Source organism: Lissotriton helveticus, chromosome 9, assembly GCF_964261635.1.
Source record: "Lissotriton helveticus chromosome 9, aLisHel1.1, whole genome shotgun sequence".
Classification (NCBI taxonomy): Eukaryota; Metazoa; Chordata; class Amphibia; order Caudata; family Salamandridae; genus Lissotriton; species Lissotriton helveticus.
Window position 1 is genome coordinate 73,133,520 of NC_136070.1, and position 25,024 is coordinate 73,158,543.

General features: G+C 45.3%; 1 protein-coding gene across 1 annotated transcript in view; it reads left to right on the forward strand.

Annotated features, from left to right (window-relative positions):
• PAPLN (papilin, proteoglycan like sulfated glycoprotein) overlaps positions 1-25,024 on the forward strand; it is a 419,313-nt gene that overhangs the window by 146,878 nt on the left and 247,411 nt on the right. The window contains exon 3 of the mRNA XM_078659503.1: positions 8,072-8,190. Coding sequence (XP_078515629.1) covers positions 8,072-8,190 — 119 coding nt within the window. The remainder of the gene's footprint in view (positions 1-8,071; positions 8,191-25,024) is intronic.

The window sequence follows — 25,024 nt, forward strand, 5'->3', positions numbered from 1 at the left end:
TAAGAAAAAAGTGTCGATTCCCAATAATTAGTGCCGGTGCCGCCACCAGCACAACTAAAACTAGGCCCGACTCTCAGATTGATAGCCACGTTTGTCTACTGGCAGTGCTTAATTTGAGCCTGTGGTTTCCGGTGCTCGACACTGGCACTTAATTGTCAACGCTTGCATTTATGACAGTCTACCACATGGTGGGGCTGTTTGTCTAATTTAGACACGAGCACAACAGTTGTTTATTATACCTTAAAAATGGCTAATACCTGCCTTCCAAGTAATTCTTATAGCTTTGGGGGCCTGGAATAGTCTGAAATGTAACACGTGGAGGAGTGTGATGCCTACCTGAGTGGATACTGGCATTGACAGTGCTGGCAGTGGCAATGGGTGGTGCAAGCGGTAGTGGCTTCCTGCCGAGGGCCCCGGCTGTTTGTTTTTCACAAATTAAGCACTGACTCGAACCCAGGAAATTTTAGGAGCTTTTTCTGGAGTTCGGACCGGAGCAGAGGCAATGCCTTGTCAGTGTTCACCGTCCACAGCGGTTTAGTGGTGGCTTTGCAGAGTTATTAGTTGCGGTGGTGTACTTGTGTTAAAAAAACACACTATTATTTGAACATGCAACCACAGGAAGGGATTGTCTTTCTCCAAGTTTCTTTAATGTTGTGTTTTAAGCCTCAGGGCATTGGGAACGATAAAGTGGAAACCAGGCTTTGAAAGCAGCTCTGGGCCCAAGCAGTGCAAACACAGACTTCCGCCCCCACCTCCTACACATCCTGGTGGACCACTCGTGTCTGAGGGGATCTAAGTGGGCGAGGAGCTGCGCGTGGGTCTCCTGGGAGCCTCCTGTTTTGCTTCCTGACAGCCTGACCCCTGACCCGACCTGTAGCAGGTAAGAGGGGGCAGGTGGGGATGCTGAACAATGGCGTAATCCCATTTCCTGCTCCCAGAAGCAGCTCCAGGGCAGGGGCTGAGTCATTTAAATGCAGGTAATTGATGTCAAGGGTTCAGAGCGCGGCCCTCATTACTGCGCCCTGACCACAGACCTTTTGTGTCTCTTCTGTTTCCATCTTTCATCTTTCTTACACACAAGGGCACGTGGAGGGCAGCCAATGGAAGAACAAAACAAATAGAAACTCACTCCAAGCTGAGATTGCTGCTGCTCTGAACAACAAAAAGGATTATGCAGCAGACACCGCACACTGAATAAATAGTCTCCTAGAATTAAATATTCTGACTTTTACTGTCAAATTTAGTGGAATACCTTTTAATTTGGATTTCTTATGAGACAAAAGAAGCAAAGCACTGAGGTGGGAAGCGGGGGCAACTGTTGTGAAGGGGGGGAGGGTTGTTCCGCACCTTCCAGTCTTCTTGTTAAGGAACTTTTATCAAATACAAACATAATATTCACTTCTTTTCATTCAAGTAACCTTAAAACCCATGCACGTTCCCAATAGGACTCGAGCATTGGTAAATCCAACAGGTCTGGCTAGTGTTGTTTGAAAACTTTTTGGCTTTACCAACGTTTGTTTCGTAGTGAAATAGTTTTGTAATAAAGTTTTACAAAAACAACAGAAAGAGGGGTACGCCTGTGCTTGGGTACGCTTGGTTTCAAAGCTTATTTAAAGATGGCTGCCCGTTGGCCTGCATACCTGGGCATCTTGGCGCCATCTTTCAATGCTTTTAAAGTTCATAGATGGCACATAGTTAATGTAGGTTGTATGATGCTGGATGGACTGGCAGTAGTTTCTGGGGAGCTGCCTGCCCCTCGAAAAGTAAAAAAAAGGTAACATTAATAAAAAAAGTTTATTTAAAGAGGACGCATTGACAACAATGCCATGGCATTTCTGTGTGAGTGATCTTACTGTGCTTCAGTAGAATGTTGTCAGTCATACAGAACAGAACTAGTGGCAAAGGTGGACTGACCATTGGCCTATTGTCTCTTGTTGTCTGCTGAAGTGGGAGGAACAAAAACGTGAATGACACACCAGCAAACCAATCGATATAGTGGGCTGCTGAAAGTCCCTATAAGTGAGAATATTATAAATAAAATAGTTACTAAAATCAAAAGGTCTTGTGTAATATTAAACCCAAAAATATGATTCTTACTTGTACCAAGAAAAGGCTCTATTGGCTTTGTATTACTGCACCCTGAAGGCATAGTTTAATCATCTAAGACTGACTAAAAAGATAAAAAATGGGAAGGAAAAAACAGAGGCAAAGTACAATATCGGCCCAATAGTCCTGGCACTGAAGTGTATTTCTTTTTTTATATCGTCAGCGCTTACAATCTTGATATTGAAAATTCTAACTGGCTAGTTTGGCAAGAGTAGCGCGCTACATGTCAAAATGCACTTCAACGCCTCGTCAGGGATAGTAAGTGCTTTATAAATAGAATTACAATTACAACATGTGCTGGGTGAATAGCCACGAGGCCATGTCATTTCTTTACATCAATACCCTCCTTATTGAGAATGAACCGTTTGAGTTCAGCACGAATTGCTTATAATAGCTTTAGGGTTCACGTCTAGAGTGTGTATTCTTATAATGATTATTCACGTTCCACTTTAAATATTTTAGGAAATGATGATATATTCGATTTTGTGGTGTCTAGTGTGAAGTTTATAATGGCTGTTTCAGCACTTTGTTAAAAAAAACTAGGCTTGAATTTTCTGCTTAAATATATTTTTTATTTTATCTTCAGAAGGAGGTCATTGACAGAAAGAAGCTATTTTCTCGTGTTTCACAAATTGTGTACTTTACTATCTGTATGTTGCTGATTGCTAATTTTGGTAGAATTTATCCTTGATTTTTTTTTATCCATATGTTTGTGTAGATGTGGTGCCATTGTCTGTGTTTTTGTGTTATAAAAATCAAATGCAAACAACATAACTATAGATATAGGTAGTTATTAAGTAGTTGTGGAATACTTATGCGGCGTGTGTGCAGTGGATTGTACATAATTATTCATTTTTTAATTATTTTAGTTTTTAATTGTTAATTTAACGTCCATGCTTTGATGTGTAATGAAATATTTCTGGTACGTGAATGAACAGAAATTGAGAAATAAAAACACACCAACAGTCCTGCAATCAAAAGTGGTAGTCAAACATTAATGCGTAACCTTAACACAAATAATTGTATCACAAATAATATGTGTTCACGAACATCAGCTTCAGACAAAGAATAAAAGCCCCAGGTATCCAATCAAGGGCCGCCAATAAAGGACCAGCAACCCATCAGACTCCTCATGCATCCCTTCCTCCACTTGACCTTAAAAATACTTGTTCAAGAGTCGCTGACTTGGACATCTCTGCCAAACACACCTCCAACTGCAGCCACCGCATTCAAATGTCCATCTGACCTAAACACACTTTTGTGCCTGCGCCTGCTAAAAAAAATATTGATGTGCAGTATTTTACCACTTATTATCATGCTAAAGGCATTGACAGCTTACCATGTGGCTGCTTTATTTGAATGCTTATGGAATTCATTCTATAATGTACTATGGGAATCTTTCATCAAAACTTTGATTTAGGCAGATTTGCCAAGCTACACCTGCCTGCACAATAGGGAAACTAATGAAATGAACTAGAAAGCATAAATGAAATTGATGGGTTATATTTGCCAACTATGCAGACGGGTAAGTGAACAGAGATAGCTCAAAACTGACAATTTGAGACTGAAAAGGTACCGGCCTCTCAACTCCAACCCGAGGCCCCTTTGCAGATAAATATTATAGGTAACCCAATAATGTAATGAAAACCGCGCACATCTTCTACTCTTAAAATACTGTCGCCCACCTGGGACCGGACTTTGTATAACGTTTGCACCTTTAGAAAATCACTATGTCAAGAACTGGTTCTTTCTGGTTACCTAAACCACAAACATGGACTACATGTTAATATTTACAATAATGGACAAATTGTGCTACAATCCTCTGGCGTCAATCTTTACATTTTGTCCACCATATCTACTGACCTGAAAAAAAGTATGACCCTCAATCCCACACAGAACCCCACTATTTCGTTCCCCTTTCAACTTTATACTCTCCAGTGTCTCACCACTAAATGCCTCTTCCTCCCCATACTCCCAACCCCCCTCTCTGTGGCTCCACGAGCCCCATGTTACCTGCCTCGCCGTCTCCCTCTTCCTCCTCCCTTACGCCATCTGATACTCTCTCCATCCCTTCCTTCCTTCTTCCATTTGCTCCCTTAAACCACCCCTCCATCTCAGTCACCCAGCTGACGCTAGCCAGCCCGAGGGGTCGCTGATTACTACCCCCACCCTCCTCTGCCTTTACGCCTTCACCACCACTGTCTTCTCCTTTTGTGAATTTTTTTAATCTGTTCCCCAAACTCACTGCCCATCCATCCTCACTATCACCATCAGAAACTGCCCCCCCCCATCTCCTTCTGCCCCATGCATGCCCTTATGGGCTGCAGAGAGTGTGTCTCCAGCTAGACTGCATGGGTTGGCCAATGCCATTATCCCTCCTCCAAACTTTTCTCCTCACTACTCCCCCCACACTATACTGCCATCTCTCCCGTCCTACTCATAGACACTCATTTGGCAATTACGCCCTACCCCTCTCTGCCTTTTCCCTTTTCATCCATCTCTGCCTTTGAGGATCACCACATACTCAGCCCCTCTCACCCCAAACCCTACCATCCAACCTTTATCCAAATTCCAACTCCCTATCGCCTAACCCCTCGCTTCATCACAGCCTCGCTTCCATTCTACCTCGCGTATGAGAGCTATTGACTATGTTGTACAGCAGCGCCGTAGCTGTGCCGCATGGCTAAAAATAATTTCTAAAAGACCTATGACATTGCCAGCGCTAATGCACTGTTTTTTATTAAAGAAAAAGTTCACTAGTGCTGGCCATGTCATAGTGATTTTTTAATTATTATTTTTAGTGTGCACTCTCCCTACACTCTCGCCTGCCCTATCCCCTTCCTGCATCCTTCTCTAGCTCTGCCTTACCTTGTCCGCGTCGCCTCATCTCCCAACTCACTCCCCAATTTTTGGGAATAAACACGAACAAACAGTGTAGTAGTGTGTTGGGGGATGAGGCAACACAGGGGAGGGAGGGTGGAAGAGAAGAATGTGGGTGGGGGAGAGGATAGGCTAAGAGAGTGAGGGGTATTACATAGACAACGGCCAGTGGGCAGCAAGCACTGGGGTAAGCACACGGACAATTAAGGGTAGGCTGGAGGGCGGCTGGGTAGAGCACATGGACAACAGAGGATAGGAGGGATGGACGGGGAAGCACATGGAAAACAGAGAGTGGGTGAGGGTGGGGGACGCCCACAGACACCCATAATCCATTGCCTCACAAAATCCAAACCCTTTCCCCAGTCGATTGCGTCTGGCAAGTATCATTAGGACTGAGGTTTCTTCCAGTTTCTCCACTGATGCTAATCATCCGCAATAGCACGCAGGAGACTGAACTTCTCTTTCTTACACCTTAGCGGACATGCTAGTGACCTTCTCTATCTGGAATACGTCACTTGGCAGACATCATCCCACAACTGACGACTTCTGCTACTTGTCCGTGATGTCTTCTTGACGTCAACCTCAATCTTAACAGCCACCTCCAAGCCGTGGCCAAATCTGCCAGGTTCCAGGTGCAAAATGTAGTACTCTCAAGCATCTTCTATCTTTCCTGGATCTGGAGTTGGCAGTGGAGACCCTGGTGGTCTCTTGCCTAGACTATGGATCTTCACTCCTCACTGGCTACCAAGAAACAGACTACACCCTCCCCACAAAGCCGTGCTCCATGACTCTAACAGGTTCTCACATGTTCCTCGCTAACACAAACACAATGAGAACACACCCGCCTGCTCCTGTCTATCTTAAATTCCTCCAAGTCAAGGCCCTCAACACCATGAGACCTGCCTGTCTTACCTTCAAATCCTTGATCACCAGACTCCAAAATACCTTGCCCAGAAAACATCACTCTTATTGTGGCTCTTCCTTTCTCCACAGCAAAGACAGAAGATCTCTCTCCAATTCTCACCCGAGGAAAAGTCCTCACTATGCTGATCCTTTTTTTGACAATACAATACCCAGAGAGTATGGAATGTCCTTCCTCTCTGCATTAAAAATGGCCCGTTCATTAAAAACTTTAAATCCCTCCTGAAAAACCTGCTGCTTGAAGAACACTTACCCATATCTGTCAAATCTCCCTGTATCTGAACCCTTTGTGCTTTTGGTTAGATAACCTCTACTTTGTTCCTTTTATCTATCAATAATCCTCCGGATTAATTCCTGCTTCTGGATTTCCAGCACCGCCATTAGGTTAGTCCTATGTCAACTACTGAGATCTCTTCTGCCCATAAACACCACTTGTATGACCAATGGAGCCTTATGCAGAATCCCATGCTACTGTTATTGCATATTTGTTCCTGTTGATTTTATACCTGTTCTTTCATTATTGGCAATCCAGGTCTTTGTTCCTCATAAGCCTAACTTTCATGATCAAGGGTACTTTTTGCAAATTGCTGCGTTATTTGCCTACTTGTGATTTTTCACTCGTATCTTAATTATTTGTAATCCAGGTTCCGTCCCTTTCTGTACCTTTTCTTTTTTTTTTTCTTTTACGGAGTTTTATATAGCGCGAACTTTGCATTTTTGTTAGGCACGGGGAGATTAGGTGATTTGCCCAGAATCACAGGATGTTCAGCGTCATTGCTGAGACTCAAACCCCGTTCCCCAGATTCGAGGTCGAAGCCCTAGCCCTTAGGCCAACACCTCTCCCCAACTCCTCTCCTCTACCTGTTTACCTCATCTCACCTCGCATGTTGCTGACACTGTTCACCTCTTGCATTGTTATGCCTGCTCACCTTACACATACTTCAAACTGTTAAATGATATTTTTACGGCATGCCTCACTTGTTAAACCGCCTTTACAGACTTTATCTGCATTTGTATGGTAATCCTGAGTAAAACTTAAACATTGTAAACAATTCAATGTAACATTTCCTGCCTACACACCTCTGTACCAAAGTCCTCTGTAAATCTCTAAATAATATTTTGCTTTGTTATGTTCTCCAGCCCTTGGGGCCTGATTCACAAGGGTAAACTTACTCTTTCATTGGCCCGTCCTATCTTTTTATGTGCGGAGTTCTTCACTCCGACTGCAGAGTTGTAAACTCATAGTGTGGGAATGCCAAAAAAGAGTAAACTTACACAAAACTGTAAATTTACCTTTGTGAAGCAAGTCCCATGTTTATTACTGCATGGGCTTTCACCCCCACCTTTTGTACAGCACTTTGAAACCCTTTTGGGTGAAGTTTGCGCTACATATACCAAACAAAGAAATAAGCATATAAATGATTAAAGCCTCTGCATGAAGGGCCGTAGTTGTTATCTCGCCTTGTCCTGACTATGCCCCCTCCATCATCCTTCTTCTTCATTTCTACATCCTCCTCTTCCTCACTATACAGCACTCCTTTGATATATATGTATCTGGGTTTGCACTACATGCTTCCTACACTCACAGATATAAATATACATTCCCAGATTCTGTAAAAGTGTTGTATCAGTTCGATCAGAGTGTTTATGATTTGGGTCTTTCTAAAATTGATACTTGTATAGCGCACTACTCACCCGCAAGGGTCTCAAGGCGCTTGTACGAATACTGCTGTGGAACCCATCCTGGCTTTCCCTGTGAAGTGCCCACTCCTGGGCACCCACAAGGTGGAGGCCAGGCATCCTTAGCGTTGTGGGGGCCGTTGTGGATATTAAGCAAGCTATTGCCCAGAGTTGCAGAGTGGGACTCCATGATTGGAATAGGCACCGAGGCGAGAATTATCAGGTCTGTGGAATTTTGAGCCCAAGATCTGCCGAGGTGGGGAATTGAACCCTGGTCCCGGGCCAGACCTCTGCATCAGGGTCTGCCACTCTAACCATTGAGCCACACTTCTCAACTTTCTATTGATCTGAAAGTGGGAGTAGGTGGTTTGTGCAAACCATTGCTCCATCCAGCTCAGACACTACCACCATTTAGTATCCTGTTTGTGATATAATTACCCTCTGTCTTCCATGGCTGCTTTAATATGTGAATTATTTCTTACAGGCTCGGAAGTCAAAGAGGCAGAGCAATGACTTCTGGGGCAGCTGGGGAGAATGGGGCGAGTGCAGCCGGACATGTGGCGGAGGAGTGAGTTTTAGACACCGCCAGTGTTACTCCCGCCGGTAAGTCAATTTCCTTTCCTTGCTCATGTTTTTCAACCAGTGTACATTCAGAAGACTTTTGTGGCTGAAACCAAATTAGGACAGTGTTAAATCTGCATACCTTTTCATTCTGGCCTTATCCTGTAAGTGGTGGTTAGACCACCACTTAATCTTATTCCGCATTTCCCAACCGATCATGCGCCAACCTCCCATCCAAGACCCCCCCACATGGACAAGAAACCTAACATAGATCAACATGGCCGACCTGGAAAAAAAAATAACCACTCTCCTACCCATCCCCCAGGATGGTCTCTCCACAACAGACCTCACATCCCACTACAACTCAACCATGCCCTCTATCCTAGACCAAGTTGCCCCCCTGAAACTGAAAAAATCCAGGAACATCCCCTCCAGAACCTGGTGCAACAAGGACATTAACGACGAAAGGAGGCAGCTTAGAGCCACAGAACGTCTATGGAGAAAAGACCCCTCTGCTAACCTTTGCGAAAAACTAAAAACTGCAAGAAGAGTATACAAAAAACATATCATTAATGAAAAAAACAGCTTCTTCTGCACTGCCCTTGACAATGCGAAAAACAGGCCAAAAGAACTCTTCAGCATCATCAAGCAGCAAACCTCCAAACCCTCCTCAACCCCAGTCCAGGCCTCCAAAGTTCTATGTGACAACTTCGCAATCTTCTTCAACGAAAAAATCAACAAGATCGAGCAATCACTCTGCACCATACTCAATCCCGCCTCTAAAAACTCAGCCCCAGCAATCGAAATCACCTCTAGCTCGCGTCCCACAAAAACCTGGAGAACCTTCGACCCCGTACCTGAAGATGAGATTCTCAATCTAATCTCCTCCTCCAAACCCTCCTCACACATCCTCTACCCAGTACCCTCTCAACTGATCCAAAAAGCTGAAACTCTCCCTCGCACCACTATGGTGCGAAATCATAAACAGTTCCTTAAAAACTGGCATCATACCAGATTCTCTCAAAGTTAGCCAAGTCACACCATTACTCAAAAAGCCTGGCCTAGACCCCAATGACCTGAACAACTTCAGACCGGTTTCCAATCTCCCCTTCCTAGCCAAACTCCTCGAAAAATGCGTTCTCCATCAACTGAATCGGCACTTGGACAATATCAACCTGCTAGACCAATACCAATCAGGCTTCAGAAAAGGCTGTAGCACTGAAACTGCGATCCTCAACATCGTCGATGACATCCTCAAATCCCTTGACACTGACCAATGTTGCCTACTCATTCTCCTGGACCTCTCGGCAGCCTTTGACATGGTGGATCACAATCTTCTCATCAAGGCTCTCAAAGACCGAGTAGGTGCTGACGAGGTGGTCCTTCAATGGTTCTCTTCTTTCTTTCACGGTCGCTCCCAAAGGATAAAAATCAAATCCTTTGCGTCCGACCTTCTCCCCGTCAACAGAGGTGTCCCCCAAGGCTCAGTACTCTCTCCTGAGCTGTTCAACTTTTACATGGAACCCCTCACATCCATCCTGAAAAAAGCCAACATACCCTTCCACCTATATGCTGACGACACCCAGATCTACCTGGAAACCCCCTTCATTAATGACATTCTAAGACTCAACAACAATCAAGAAAAAAACGAATTCCTCCTCATCCCCAACAAAGATGAAAACCCACAAATCGTAGAGTGGTTGAAAGCTATCGATGCTCTCAACGGCAATCTCACCCTGGCTAACTTAGTAAAATCGCTAGGAATCACCCTTGACCCAAAACTAACCATGACCAATCACATGAAGACCTCTGCCAAGAGTGCCTTCATCAATTTGAGGCTCCTCTACAAAATCAAACCTTTCATCCCGCCCTCGGACCTCAAACAAGCCACCCAATCACTGGTGTTATCTAGACTGGACTATGGAAACGCAGTTCTCTCCGGTACAGCTCTCTCCCGCCTAGCCCCACTCAAAATAACTCTCAACGCGGCTGCCAGAATGGTCACCGGAGTAAAAAAATACGACCACCTATCTCCCGCTCTCCGAGAACTAAAATGGCTTCCAGTGGAACTGCATGCCAGCATCAGAACTGCCTGCCTGACTCACAAAGCCTTACACATAGGGAAACCAGAATACCTGGCCTCCAAGCTCAAGAAAGCCGGCCAGTCTAGAAACCTTAGGAGTTCCAACACCCTCCTATTAATCCCTCTGAAAACACGCAAGCAAAAAACTGCGGCTCGTTCCTTCGCAGGAAACGCACCCAAAATATAGAACGCCATCCCGGTGGACATCAGGACTACTCCCTCCTTCATAAAATTCAAAAGACTCTTAAAAAACGTATACCTCAACTGTACCTTCCCAAACTGAAATCCAAAGCGCACAAGCCGACAGCCTGCTCCCAACAGTCAATTGCTCCAACATCTCCATCCTCATCCACGCCACTTAACCCCTGACTCTCTTCCACGCCCGGAGGGAGACAGAGCTCAGGACTTTACCCACGGATCGAAACTACCTCGGAACCACTCTACCTCAATGTGCTCCTCGGACGCACATCACACTGAAACGTTTGATCACTTACGCTTTCCTGTCCCTCTTTTGTGTGTTTTTCTCCCCTACTTGGTGTAAAGCGCTCTGATACCCTCGGGTCTGGCTAGCGCTATATAAAACCTCTTAAATAAAAATAAATAAATAAATGACTGTGTGTAATGACCACCCGTTTCATAGTAGTAGCATATGTCCATAAGCGGAGCCCAATTTTCTCCCTCTACTCATGACCCTACCCATAATCTGCAACATTAGGGCAGTATTTGAGATGAACCGGGTATGAGAATGTACAGAATGCTCTAATTGGTGAAGCCAGTCAATGCCTCCCTCCACCATATGGTTGGTTCATCCTTTTTTAGGTCCTTAAAGAAGTTCAAATGTGCCTCAGCCAAGAAAGGACTAGCTGGGCGCTAGTGGATAATTTTTATACACACTGGAACCAGGTGAGGTGTGTTCAAAACCTGTTTTGCTCAACAAATTGTATAACCTTGGTTGTGTGAAACTCAATTGTCTTTTAATGGTTTCACCATTTGTTTTTGATTTGGAATTCTGGATGTTTTAAACTCTTCTGAGGCTTGTGTAATGAAGTATGTAAATTTATGGAGAGCCAAAACTGAGAAACCACATTGGAGGAAACTAAATCATGGAAACCCATTTTTTAACAAAGACCATTTTAAGGAAATACAAATATTTTGAAAATGAAAGGAAACATTTTAAAGGAAAGATATGTTTAAGGAAGCTCAATAAAATCGAAAATTACATTTAATTAAACATTTTAAAAAAAACGTGAATAACTAAACAATAATATTTTATTTGACTAGAAACTAGACAGTACATGACATTTGCAACCAAGTATATGTTAACAATGGGAAACACTAGTGTACCCCATATCATATCCAAGTTAGAGAAAAAAGTAGTTTTTCAAACTTTAAACGATACTGAATTAATATAGGTGTATATGAACCAAGCAGAAAAATCAACAGAGAGAACTCTTTTTCATAATTAGTATCCGTTCCACCTTAAAAAGAAGCAAGCAAAAACAGGCATTCTATGAGTTGGTTTCAATGAAATGGGAAATGCCAATCCATTCATCTTGAAAATGTTAGTTAAAAAGCTTAGGTGCAATGGTTTCTCAATAATGGTATACAATGATTTTTTTTTCTATTTCATTACACGCAGCCCAGTTCAACCTGGCGGACTGAGGTTGTGATGAAGCTTGTAACAATGTTAAATATAAGAATTGAAACCATTTGTTTTTTATGGCACTTCATGTTAATGTTAATGTTAATATGAATTTATTAAGCGCTCGTTCGCACGGGGGCTTCATGGCGCTATAGAAAGGAACGCAACGCGCCAATTAAAAGTAGAGATGAAGCGGCTCAGCAGTACGCCTGGGAGAAAAGCCAGGTTTTAAGGGAGTGTCTGAAACTGAGGATGTTGTCGCTCAGTTTTAATTGAAGGGGGAGAGAGTTCCAGAAGGTAGCTGCAAGATGGTCAAAGCAGCAACCTCCGAGACGCTTCCTCTTGTAAGAAGGGACGATCAGAAGGGATTTGTGAATGGACCGGAGATTACGGGAGGGATTGTATCTATTGAATAGATCTCTAATAAATAGAGGGCCAGAGTCATGTAAAGACTTAAATAGAATACACCCGGTTTTAAAAGCTACTCGCTGCTCAACAGGCAACCAGTGTAGCTGTTTTAACCCAGATCTGACAGACTGCCTTTTTGATAAATTTAGAATAAATCTGGCTGCCTGGTTCTGAACCAGCTGGAGGCGCTTTAACTCTCCAGCCTGGAGCCCAAGATAGAGGCTGTTGGAGAAGTCTAATCTAGACAGAACCAGGGAGATGACGATCTGTGTGAGGGCCGCCAGAGAGAAAAAACAGGCAATTTTCTTAATTTTCTTCAGTTGGAAAAAGCTAGATGACACAACTGCCCCTACCTGTCTTTTCAGGGAGAGATCCTCGCTGATAAAGATTCCTAAGCTCTTAACTGAAGATGACTGCTGGATGGCCAGAAGCTAGGGTTCCAACTAAGTGCACTCAGCCCAGGCAAGACCAATTCAGTCTTGCCTGGGTTGAGTTTCAAATGACTGCAGCTCATCCAACTCAGGATGTGAGACATGGTATTTTGGAACTCTTCCACTGAGTCCTTGGTGTTTAAAGGGAAGATGAGCTGCAAGTCATCTGCATAGTTGAAGATGGTAACTTTCGCTTTCCTAAGAGAATACAGAAGGGGGCGTAGGTATAAGTTAAAGAGCAAAGGTGACAAAGATGAGCCCTGAGGTACTCCACAGATGGTAGGTATAGTGGGAGCTGTGAAAGAACCCAGTCTAACAGATTGAGTGCGGCCAGTAATGAATGAGCGGATCCAGCTCAGCGCAGGGCCCCTGAGGCCTGCCTGCTCGACACGGTTGACCAAGATGGTATAGTCAACCGTGTCGAACGCAGCCGAGAGGTCCAGTAGCACCAGAGCCTGGTGGATCCCCTCATCAGCATTCCGCCTCAAAGTATTCTGCACCGAAAGGGTAACTGCTTCAGTTGAGTGACAAGGGCGGAAACCCGCCTGATTGGGTGCAAGATACTCTGATTCTTCCATAAATTTGGAAATACTGTCACAAACATGAGCCTCCAGTAATTTGGCACAGTAAGGCAGCAATGATATGGGCCTATTGTTAAGCGGGTCCAGCGGATTAGCTCCGACTTTTTTTATCAGGGGAATGAGAAGGGCTTTTTTAAAGTTGTCAGGAACTTTACCCTGTGAGAGAGATCCATTCAGCATGGAAAGCATGCCCTCAGGAATAGTAGATCCCACTTCTCTCAAAATATGTGGGGGGCAAATATCATCAGGGGAGCCTGCTTTGACCTTGGCAAGAAGCTTAGATAAACTAGCGTCGTCAATGGGGGGAAAAGATTCCAAAGTTAAAGGGTTGTAATAGGTGTCAGTCAGAGGGGAGGGAGACAGAGTGATGAGGATACTTTGTTTTATGGTGCAAATTTTATTAAAGAAAAAGGAGTTCAATGAGTTGCAGAGGTCCTGGGTGGGGGCCACAGGTAGAGAAGTTCTGTCACTGCCACTAAGACTTTCCACGATGTTAAACAGTTCTCTTGATTTATTGTGTGAATTAAGGATTTTTTCCGAAAAATAATCGGTTTTGTGTTTCTGGATAACTTTCTGATAATCCTTTCGGGCCCTACAATAATTGGCTTTATCTAGTTCTAAGTACGCTGTTCGCCACTTCCGCTCCTTTTGACGAACTTGCCATGCCAATAATATGCTGTTCTTAGGTGCTGCAAATATCATATATTAATATGACCCAACATTCAGTTCTCAATTTACCAGCCTCAGAATGATAGCATGAGTCAGGCTTGCCAGGAATCTGACTTGTAACCTGGAGATCACCGCATACTTCAACAGTGAGTGTTCAACCCACCGACCCTTCCTGAATTCCCTCCTTTCAAATCAATAGTCTTTTGGTTGCTGATGGATCAGTTATGAAAATTGGGTTGTGAGGTCAATCTGCAGATAGATCTTCTCCCACAGTTCTCACTTAATCAGTCAACACATGTTGCGCTAGTATCAGACAGCCGATTGGTGCAAACCCATGTCACATTTAAATAAAAATGCTTATCATTTTGTAAAAAGTTAACATCATAATCATATCTCTACGTGGTAAGGCATGATACACTCAAATCTATAATCAAAACTAAGGCCTTTGTTAGTTTTGTGACTTTCGAGACATGCTATATGGTGCGATTAGCCCATAACAAATTGTCCCACTGAGGTGCATGTTTTAGGAATATAGCTCCTTACAACGCATGCGATTTGATCGCATGCCATTATAACGCGGTTGTTACAACGTCCGTTTTGTTAGTACGCAGTACCATTACATCGCAAGTCATTACAATGACTTGCAGTAGGGGGCATGCTGGACTAAGGAATAGTATTATTTACTATTCCTACTCCAGTTTGCGCAACAGTAGGGAAGGTGTTGGATTTTAAATCCAATACCAGTGCACCCCCTACAGCAAGTCTTTGTAATGACTTGCGATGTAATGGTATTGGGTACTAACAATGCCCTCATTGTAATGGCATTGCGTTGTGGAAACAGCATTGCAAACGCTATTTCCCATGTTTTAGCTGCCACAGAGCCACTCTCAGATGACTGGTTTTGGAGTATACTAGCACTAGTCTGGGTGCCCTTGGGCGTCGCTAGACACAGGAACTTCATCCCTTCAGAGTAAATGTAGGAGTGGAGCTGCATGGGGACTTACTACAGATTCATTTAGGTTCCCCCTCCCCGTTATTAGTATTCTTGGGTCTCTGGCCCTCTTGCGAATCCTTGGAATGCCGGGGAACGTTGAAAGATTATTCTGACCCGTGACTGAATCTCTGTGGTCAGCATTTTATTCAAGAACTTGGAAGTCTGGTTTCCTGACCGTGTCGAAAGTGCTACTTGGAGCTGCCTGTGCTTGGAATGCCTTATGGAAGGTCCATGTTCAAGGAGACGTGTGCTGGAAAGCTGCAGAGTTCCTGTGCCCAGTGAAGGGTTGAGCACAGAGAACCCCAAACCAAGTAGATTGCTTGTGAGACTGTTCCTGAAGATCTGTGCATCTAGATCTGAAAGGCCCTGCACAGCTATGAGAAGTTCTGCTGCCCTGGAAGAATTCACTGTTGGGTTTCTTGGAATGATACAGTGGACCTGTGTGATTGTAGGGAGCCCAACATCATTTTGCCAATAGAGCTGAGCCATGGAACTTGCTCTTAAGTTTGGTTTCCAGTTGTAAAACCTTTTGGGTGAATGAGATGAAGGTAACTGACAAGTGGGCAGCCCATCTGCCATGCCCTTGGCTAGCTCCCCTTCATTGGACAAACCCAAAGCCCTGTGCCATACATGTAGTTTTGGATGAGGGACTTTTTTTAGCGTTATTTTCATCCATTATAGATTACATCCATTATATTGTTATCAGTTTGGTGTCTGCTGGGACTCTTGATACCTTGACAATATCTTTATCAAGGGATGAAATAGTAGGGTTGCCCAGTGAATAAATACTGCTTAAAAAGCTGAAAAGTGCAGCATAAAACTATGTTCAAGAAACAAGTTATTTCAGTTTTGTTTTCCATACTAATATAATAAAGAGAGAGCCGAAACCTTTGAGGCGATTAATCTCAGGAACCACAGCACCAATCACAACACCCAATACAGCGTTGGAAAGGGCAGTTGCAGCAGAAGGACATAGGCTATGCAGACGCCCACCATATACATTTAAAAGGTAAAAGAACCGTGCCAGCAAAGTAGTCTCTTGTGGGCGTGTCTGCGTTGTGCTGTGGTCATGGGCTGGGGGCGTGACAAACGCTGGGGGCGTGTGGTACGTTCCGCCCTTCATGCCATGTCTCATATCGTGTGCTGTGGGCGTGGGTGCGTGCGGGGGCGGGATTACGGGGAAAAAAAAGCGAGCGTTGTGCCCAATATTTCATTGTTTTTTCTTTCCAGGTTCTGTACATTCCAGCTCCGGGTGTCCACCCTGCTCCCTTTAAATACCCCTGCACCCCATATTCATAACCCACCCTTACTCCTTAAAATACCCCAACACCCTTAAACACTAACCATCTTAACCCTATAAATATACCCTGTACCCCAAAACCCAAACCTATCCCTAAACCCTAAAAATACCCCTGTACCTCAAAACCCAAACCTAGCCCGAACCCTATAAATACCCCTGTACCTCAAAACCCAAACCTACCCCTGAACCCTAAAAATACCCCTGTACCCCAAAACCCAAACCTAGCCCTGGACCCTAAAAATACCCCTGTACCCCAAAACCCAAACTTACCCCTGAACCCTAAAATACCCCTGTACCCCAAAACCCAAACCTAGCCCTGAACCCTTAAAATACCCCTGTACCCCAAAATCCAAACCTAGCCCTGAACCCTTAAAATACCCCTGTACCCCAAAACACGAACCTGTCCCTGAACCATAAAAATAACCCTGTACCCCAAAACCCAAAGCTACCCCTGAACCCTAAATACCCCTGTACCCCAATACCCAAACGTACCCCTGAACCCTAAAATACCCCTGTACCCCAAAACCCAAACCTAGCCCTGAACCCTTAAAATACCCCTGTACCCCAAAACCCAAACCTAGCCCTGAACCATAAAAATAACCCTGTACCCCAAAACCCAAACCTACCCCTGAACCCTAAATACCCCTGTACCCCAAAACCCAAACCTAGCTCTGAACCCTAAAAATACCCCTGTACCCCAAAACCCAAACCTAGCCCTGAACCCTTAAAATACCCCTGTACCCCAAAACCCAAACCTACCCCTAAACCCTAATACTCCTATACCCCAAAACCCAAACCTAGCCCTGAACCCTAAAAATACCCCTGTACCCACAACCTATCCCTAAACCCTACAAATACCCCTGTACCCCACAACCCAAAACTATATCTGAACCCTTAAAATACCCAAACACCCCAAAACATATACCTCAGTTCCCCAAAACATATACCCCTATACCCATACTTACCTTATCCAAACATTTAAAAAAAAACATGCTTTTACCATTCATGCATTTACAACGAATTTCGTTGTAAATGTATGCGTGATAAAAGCATATCAAATGTAATGCCATGCGTTATAATGGCATTGCGGAGTCATGGTACTTTCATAATGAAAGTATGCGGAGTGATGGTATGCGGAAAGAAAGTTGTGGAATAATGGGTGTTTACCCTCCCCCGGTAAGTACATTGGTGGCACGGCGGCCCACATCTCCAGCAACATACTCATATTTTTTCACCACCGATTTGAAAAATGCACAGGTCTCTCTCATTGATGGCCAGCACCGATATACACTTTTAGACACACCTCCCGCCACAAGTTTTAGAATTGCGAACTTTAGAGCTGGGGAGCTACGTTCGAATCTCGGCATCAGCTCAACATCCTGTGATTCCAGGCAAATCGCTTTGTCTGCCCGTGCCTACCACAAATGAATGTGTTCTTCTGTAATGTAAATTGTGCTCATGCCATGCTGTCGAGTTCGCGCTATATAATATTGCAAGGAAAAATAAAGCGGGGAAACTCGAGTTCACACTCTACTGAACGCGCACTCTTAAGTGCATCAGCAGTGCACTCTGAATCAGAGCGTTTCACAGGCCTGTCACAGATAAGAAATGCTATCAAAACGAAATCCTACAAAACAATATACTACTGGCTGGCAGCAATTCATACCCGGACAACGTCGGGACGGGCTGCTAGTTTTAATATAAACTTGGTGTGAACTTTTAGCTCCTATATTATCTTACCTCTATTGTTCTGTGGCTTGACATAACAACTCACAACTTTTCTTTGATGATTGATTTGCTGATCTGGTCTAGTTACCAAGGGTGAGCAGAAGAACCTGAAGGCAAACCTCTCAATCTCTGCTGAGTGTGATGTGGACCATTGATAGACCAACCACTGTTTCTCCTCGTCTCTCAGTCTCATTATCTGCCATGAATAGGACATTCACACTGGATATTGATACCAGAGAGGTGAAAATAATGTCAACAATGTCAACAAGCAAGGTTGATAGCCTCCATGCCTTACTTCACAACTCCTCTGTAATGCACACTCAGTGCAATAAAACGGCTATATAAAAATTACTAGCAGCCAGCCCCGGCGTTGCCCGGGGCAGAAGGGGGCTGGGGGCAGCATTTTAGGCTTCTGTGCACTCCCGCCCGGGCCCCCGCCCGCCCTGACATTGCCCAGACCGCCTCCCGCCTCCCGCCCGCCTCGCCTTTTCCTTACCTGAGGCTCCGCTCCTCCGCCACTTCTCTTTTAGGCTTCTGTGCACTCCCGCCCGGGCCCCCGCCCGCCCCGACATTGCCCAGACCGCCTCCCGCCTCGCCTTTGCCTTACCTGAGCCGCCGCTCCTCCCCGCGCTCCGGACTTCACCGCCACTCCTCGCCGCTCGTCACCGCTCCTCCCCGCCTGTCGTCATCACACACGTGTAGGTCGCGGTCAGCACTACGTCGCGGCCGGCGCTAGTTTTAGGGGACTACTATGTTTTTAAATTTTAATTTTTTAATTTACGTTTTATTTTAATTTTATGTCGCCTATGTCCATCTACACACCCTGAGGATTCCAACAATGTATTGGGTGTGTGGATTGGCGCTCTGGTTCCCGAGTTTACCTTGCCAAAAGGTTTCTGTTCTCTCTTTATAATAGTAGTATAGATAAATAAATAAATAAACTGGTGCATAAGACGTGGAAATATTCAGAGGACTCAGTTTATGGTGAACTCTCTGGAGATTGTTCTGTAAAGTAACATACCTCCATCCTGAAATCTATTTTGGTGACAGGGCACCACTTGTGAACAGGGCACGATGGGTGAGGTATTTAAAGTGTTGATTCTGAAGTGTCAGTCATAATAAGTGTTGTGTCTCTAGATAATGCACTGTTTTGCTGCAAACATATGAAACACTATAAGGGGAACATCTGAGACTCACTGTGGTTCTGATGAAGTAATGTGAGCCTGCAATACCTCACTCCATACAGCAAGAGGCCGGATGTGACTGTAAGAGTAAATGCTCGAGTGATTGTGCGTTTTTGAGTACTTTTTCTCTTTGGCTGAGTGCTATCTGCTACTTCCTAGCCTTGAGACCCTTAGATAAGCCTCAGAGCCTGCCTAGTGTCATGTTTTGTTCACAAAATAAGGGGCCTATTAGGATGGCAGACGGACCTGCGTCCGTCCGCCACCCCAGAGGAGGAGGGACTGTCCGCAGGGGCAGCGGCGGTCCCTCCGTGCTAATTAGGATGTGACCGCCACCCTGGCGGTCACATCCTGTATATTTAACATTGCGGCGGGTGCTGCTTGAAGCAGCACACGCCGCAATGTTAAAAAAGGCATGTTTACCTTTGCATGCACGAAGCTGCAGGCACCGCGCTGAAGATCCATCTGGGCGCAGGGGGTCTGTCGAAGAGCCAGGTATTGAGATCCTGAGAGGCGGTGGTTGAGATTTGCTGGTCCTGCATTGTGGAGTTACATTAAGCATGCATTACATAGTAATATATACCATTTCACATCCCTAAAAAATACTCTCTTACACTTCTTCATCATTGCTGTCCAATTAAAGTAAGACTTTGGTGTTTAATACTGGTGTGCTCGAAAGAGAAGTAAGAAACCACAGTAGTCACTGATGGTTTTGGGCACACTTCAACAGAACATTGTTTTTACATATGGACAAAATATGCTTGAGCAAATCTAGAATATTTTTGGTGTACATTTGGATGTCAATTTCCCTTGAGACACCAATCAAAATGACAAGCCTGCTAGCAATTATTTGGTGATTCACTGAAATGTTAGTGTGTACACTACTCTAGAGGGGCCTTTCTGCATGGGGTTTTCTACCACACCCTACTGTTAGATCAATGTCCTAGAAGGTTATGTAACTTTCCTATAGGATCTATTACACGACTCCTATGTCTGTACATTATAAATCTGAGTTTGGACGTTTCCTCTATTCACATAGGAATTAATTTGTCTTTCTGTAAGGAATTCATAAGAATCCATTAACAATCACATACAAACTATAGCGGAAAATCCTACTGGATAAAGATTGTAGGCAGCAGTTTTGTACACGTCATGGAGGAGGGCGGCAAGAGGGGAATGGGTGTGGGAGGTGATGAGATTAGTTCATCAGTCTCCGAAATCCAGGTGGTACAGCAGCCACAGAGAGCCTTTTTAGGTCTGCGATTTAACAGCTGTCAAACTGACCTATTGCTAGCAATGTACATAGAGTGGGCTTTAGGGACACTGCTCTCAACCAATGGCTTTCTTCTGTCAGTCTATTTCAGCCATTGGTTGGAGACTTTGTCAGTCTCATCTTGGCTTAGCTCTCCATGGTTTAGCATATTAGACCCAGACCTTGGGTTTGCTAATGCTTGTTGATACTTTGATTGCTCTGATGAAGATGTTTTCCGCTGGTTGAATCTTCATGTTGTTCAAGCGCAGCCTCCATATGTGGCTGCGCTTTTGGAGATTGAAAGTCATCGGTAGAGGTAATTTTTCATGCCAGGAATCAATTCACAATCAATCTAACATTCCAGGGGGAGGGTGTTCATATGATTAAGAGTTGTGAACAACAAAGTGAGCTCTGAAGAGGCGGTAAACATTAGAATAAAGTTAGCAACTTATCAACAGATGACCCTTTTGCTTTCTTTTCAACTTAGCTGGAGTTGGCGGTCACCTCATCTGGGAATTTCTGTGGATTGGTTGTCTAGCAAATTATGTGAACTTCTTTTAATGCCAAAGATGATTAATGAAATGTTCCACTAGTGGGAATGTTCCTGAATTGTTGTTTTTCGTGGATGGACAGTGCTCCCATTGTCGGCTAGATTCAAAGACAAAGGACCACCAATATCACAGTCTGGCCACTCATTTGTGGTGTAAGCTTTAGATTCTCTGTAGATGAAATACATGTTTTAACCTAGTCTGCATTCAGAGAAGTTGTGGCATGTCTAGAATCCCTTGTTTTTGTACAGCGCGTAGTCACCCAAGAGTATCCCAGCGCTAACCTCGTAGTCTTGATGGACAGAAAGTACTGGGGATGAAGTGATTTAAGGGAAGAGCAGACTTTTAAGAGATTTCCTAAAACGCAGGAGGTTGGGTTCTGATCTAAGTTTCAGTGGGAGCGCGTTCCATTGTTTCGCTGCGTGGACCGAGAAGCGGCGGCCTCCTGTGCAGGACCTTTTCACCCTAGGAACCACGATAAGGTTTCCATGGTCTGATCGTAGCGCTCTGGTAGGCCTATAGGGTACAATACAATCGTTAAGGATTGGTGGACCTGCATTGTGAAGTGCTTTGTGAGCCAGGCATAGTGCCTTGAATGTCACTCTTTCCCTGATCGGAAGCCAATGTAGTTCTTTCAATGCGGGCCTGGCTGATGTTCTGGCTGGGGTATTCGTAAGTAGCCTGGCCGCAGCATTCTGGGTTTTCTGTAGTATCTGAAGAGTGGTTTCCGGGGCTCCCAAGTAAATGGCATTGCAGTAGTCCAGCCTGGACACAATTAGGCCTTGGATCAGCAGTAGTCGGGACTTTAGCAGGAGTAGGGGGAGCACCTTCCTACAAGATCTAAGTAGGCTATAACAGATGCCGGCCGTTTTTCTTGCCTGCGTGCCGAAGGTGAGATCTTTCTCTAGCCATACTCCCAGACTCTTGACCTCTGTTTTCGGGGTGGGGGGTTCACCCAGACAGGCGGGCCAGATGTTAGGGGGTAGATTCAATGTTTTTTGACCTAGGAGAAGAATCTCTGTTTTGGACCCATTTAATTTCAAGGATGAGTCACTCATCCATTGATGTATATTGGAGAGACAGTCATGGAGATTAGAGGGTTCTTTTTTGGGGTGAGAGAGGGTCACCACCAGCTGTGTGTCGTCAGCATAGCTGACGATGGTGACTCCAAATGGCGAGACCAGCCCCTCCAGTGGGGCCATGTACACGTTAAATAACGTAGGGCTCAGTGATGAGCCCTGTGGTACACCACACCGGAGGGGGATGGAGGGGGAGCGGCCTTCACCTTCCCAGACTTGGAAGGAGCGTTGGCAAAGAAAGGACGAAAGCCATTTCAGCGCCGTCTCTTTCACTCCGATGTTTTCTAGGCGTTGGGTAAGGACCTGATGGCTGACAGTATCGAAGGCCGCACTCAGATCCAGGAGGACCACTGCCACTGATCCTCCTGAATCTAGAATTTCTCTGGTCTTCTCCACTGCGGCAAGGATAGCGGTGTCCGTGCCCTGCCCTGGTCGGAAGCCTGTCTGGGAATTTTTTAGGCGATGGTTAGTTTCCAGAAAGTGAGACAGTTTCCTATTAACAAGTTTCTCCGCGACCTTCCCAATCCAAGGGAGGAGAGAGATCGGTCTGTAGTTTGAGAAATCCTCGGGGTCTAGTGATGGTTTCTTGAGGAGTCCTTTCACGATCGCTTCCTTCCAGTACAAGGGAACTTCACCTTGTGCTAGGGAGGTGTTGATTAGGGCGGTTAGCGGGGGCGCTATGATATGGGTAATGTCTTTGAGGATTCTCAAAGGTACTGGGTCACTGGGGGCGCCACTTTTGATTGAAGCAAATGTTGCCACAACCTCCTCCCGGGTGACCGGGCCGAATGACGCCAGATGAAGTGTGTCAGGTTCCACTGGGGGGTTCCTTTGTATGGGAGGTGCGTCCTTAGTTTTTCCAGGGGTGTCTATTTTGGCAGCTGGAAGGGAGGCAAGGATTTTTTTAATTTTTTCATCGAAAAAGGTGGCTAGATTGACACATTTTCCTGTTAATGCTTTGGGGTCCATTGGTTTTTGTGGGGGGTCGGGGACATAAAGAAGCTCTTTGAGGATGCGGAAGGTCTCCTTGGCTGAGCAGGATGAATTCTTTATTTTTTCCTCATAAAAGATACCTTTTGCGTTACGAAGAGCTAGTTTATACGCTTTCATAGATGACTGAAAGATGTTTTTATTCTCAGCCGACTTATCTTTCCTCCAAATCCGTTCTGTCCTCTTGCAGACTTTCCTTAGCGAATTCAGTGCCGGTGTGTACCAAGGGGCAGGGTTGATCCTTTTGGTATGTTTAAGGGTGCTCGTTAGAGGAATTAGGCTATCTAGAGAGTGAGTGAGCCAGCCATTAAATTCTCTGTCTGCCGTGTTGGGGTCCGAGGAGAGAGGTACCATGGATTCTCTTAGCTTAGTTTCCCATTCCTCTGGTATCAGCTTGTGCCAGCGTCTCCCGAGTGTCCTGATTTTCTGTAAATAAGCCGGGGTGGTTTGGCGATACCAGTACATGGGGACCAATAGGTGGTCTGTCCATGGAAGAGGAATGGGATCCTGGGTTTCAAGGTTCCTAATGTTCGTAAAGATCGGGTCTAACAACTGGCCTTTCTCATGGGTGGCTTTTGAGTTCAGGAGAGGTAGGTCAGCTGACGTAATCTCTGCTAAGAGATTGGCTGCGGGCTTATCCGCAGGATCGAGGAAGTGCAGGTTGAGATCCCCGAGGAGAAGAAAGTTGGAGGCGGTGATTGTTTTTAGTGTGATGTGATCCATCAGGGTGCTGGGGAATTCCCCTAGTGGGCCTGGCGGTCGGTACACTAGTAATCCCGACAGTGAGGTTGTGGGCGAAATCTGGAAAAAGAAGTTACAATTTTCACAGTCTTTAACCATTCCATTGTCGGTCCTGCAGGTGATATAATCTTTGTATAGTATGGCTAGGCCGCCGCCTCTACCCACCGGTCTATTCAAAGAGCGGATTTGATAACCTGGGGAGACTGCATTGACCATATCGAAGTCACTGTTTGATGTCATCCATGTCTCTGTAAGGAACAGTATGTCCAGCATAGAATTCTGGACAAGAATGTTTATCTCATGTGCGTGTTTTACAAGAGACCTGCAATTCAGAAGACCGAATCGAAGTGCTTGGCCGCGCTCCGTTTCCTCTGTCGGTCTGCAGATGGTGCAGCCCGTGTAGGGAGTGTCTTCTTTGAGAATAAATTTATACTTGGGATGTTTGTTCGTGTTCCAGGCTCGAAGCGTCTCTTGGGTGTAAGTAATGCGCCTTTGGGAGTCGGGCATAGTGTCTCGGCCTAAGGCCGTCTGGGCCCGGACGGGCCCAGACGGGCTTGCCTTAGGCGCGCCTTCGGCGCGCTGACGGCGCGCCCGCTGCGCCCGTCCGCTGCGCGTCCGGTGGTTGCACATCTTTTTATGGATGACGACGGTGCGTGTGGGCGTGGCCTAAAGGTAGGCGTGGCCTCGTCCCTCGCCGTCAATGGCGGCTGGGTTTGTTTGCTTTGGGGGTGATCGCTACAGCGCTAAATCCGCTGTTGTGGGCGATTCAAGATCGGTCTTAGTGGTGCCAGAAGGGTGAGTGCAGTTTAAAATCTTAGCTTCAAATTATTGCGTGACACAAGAGAAAAATACAATTTTAAAAACACAGTTCAGCTCCCGACTTCCGCCTCAGGAGTAAGCGAGGTTCAGGTATGCCGCGCTTCAATTCGCGCTTTATACTCGGAGTGGGCGTGGCCTAAAGGTAGGCGTGGCCTCGTCCCTCGCCGTCAATGGCGGCTGGGTTTGTTTGCTTTGGGGGTGATCGCTACAGCGCTAAATCCGCTGTTGTGGGCGATTCAAGATCGGTCTTAGTGGTGCCAGAAGGGTGAGTGCAGTTTAAAATCTTAGCTTCAAATTATTGCGTGACACAAGAGAAAAATACAATTTTAAAAACACAGTTCAGCTCCCGGCTTCCGCCTCAGGAGTAAGCGAGGTTCAGGTATGCCGCGCTTCAATTCGCGCTTTATACTCGGAGTGGGCGTGGCCTAAA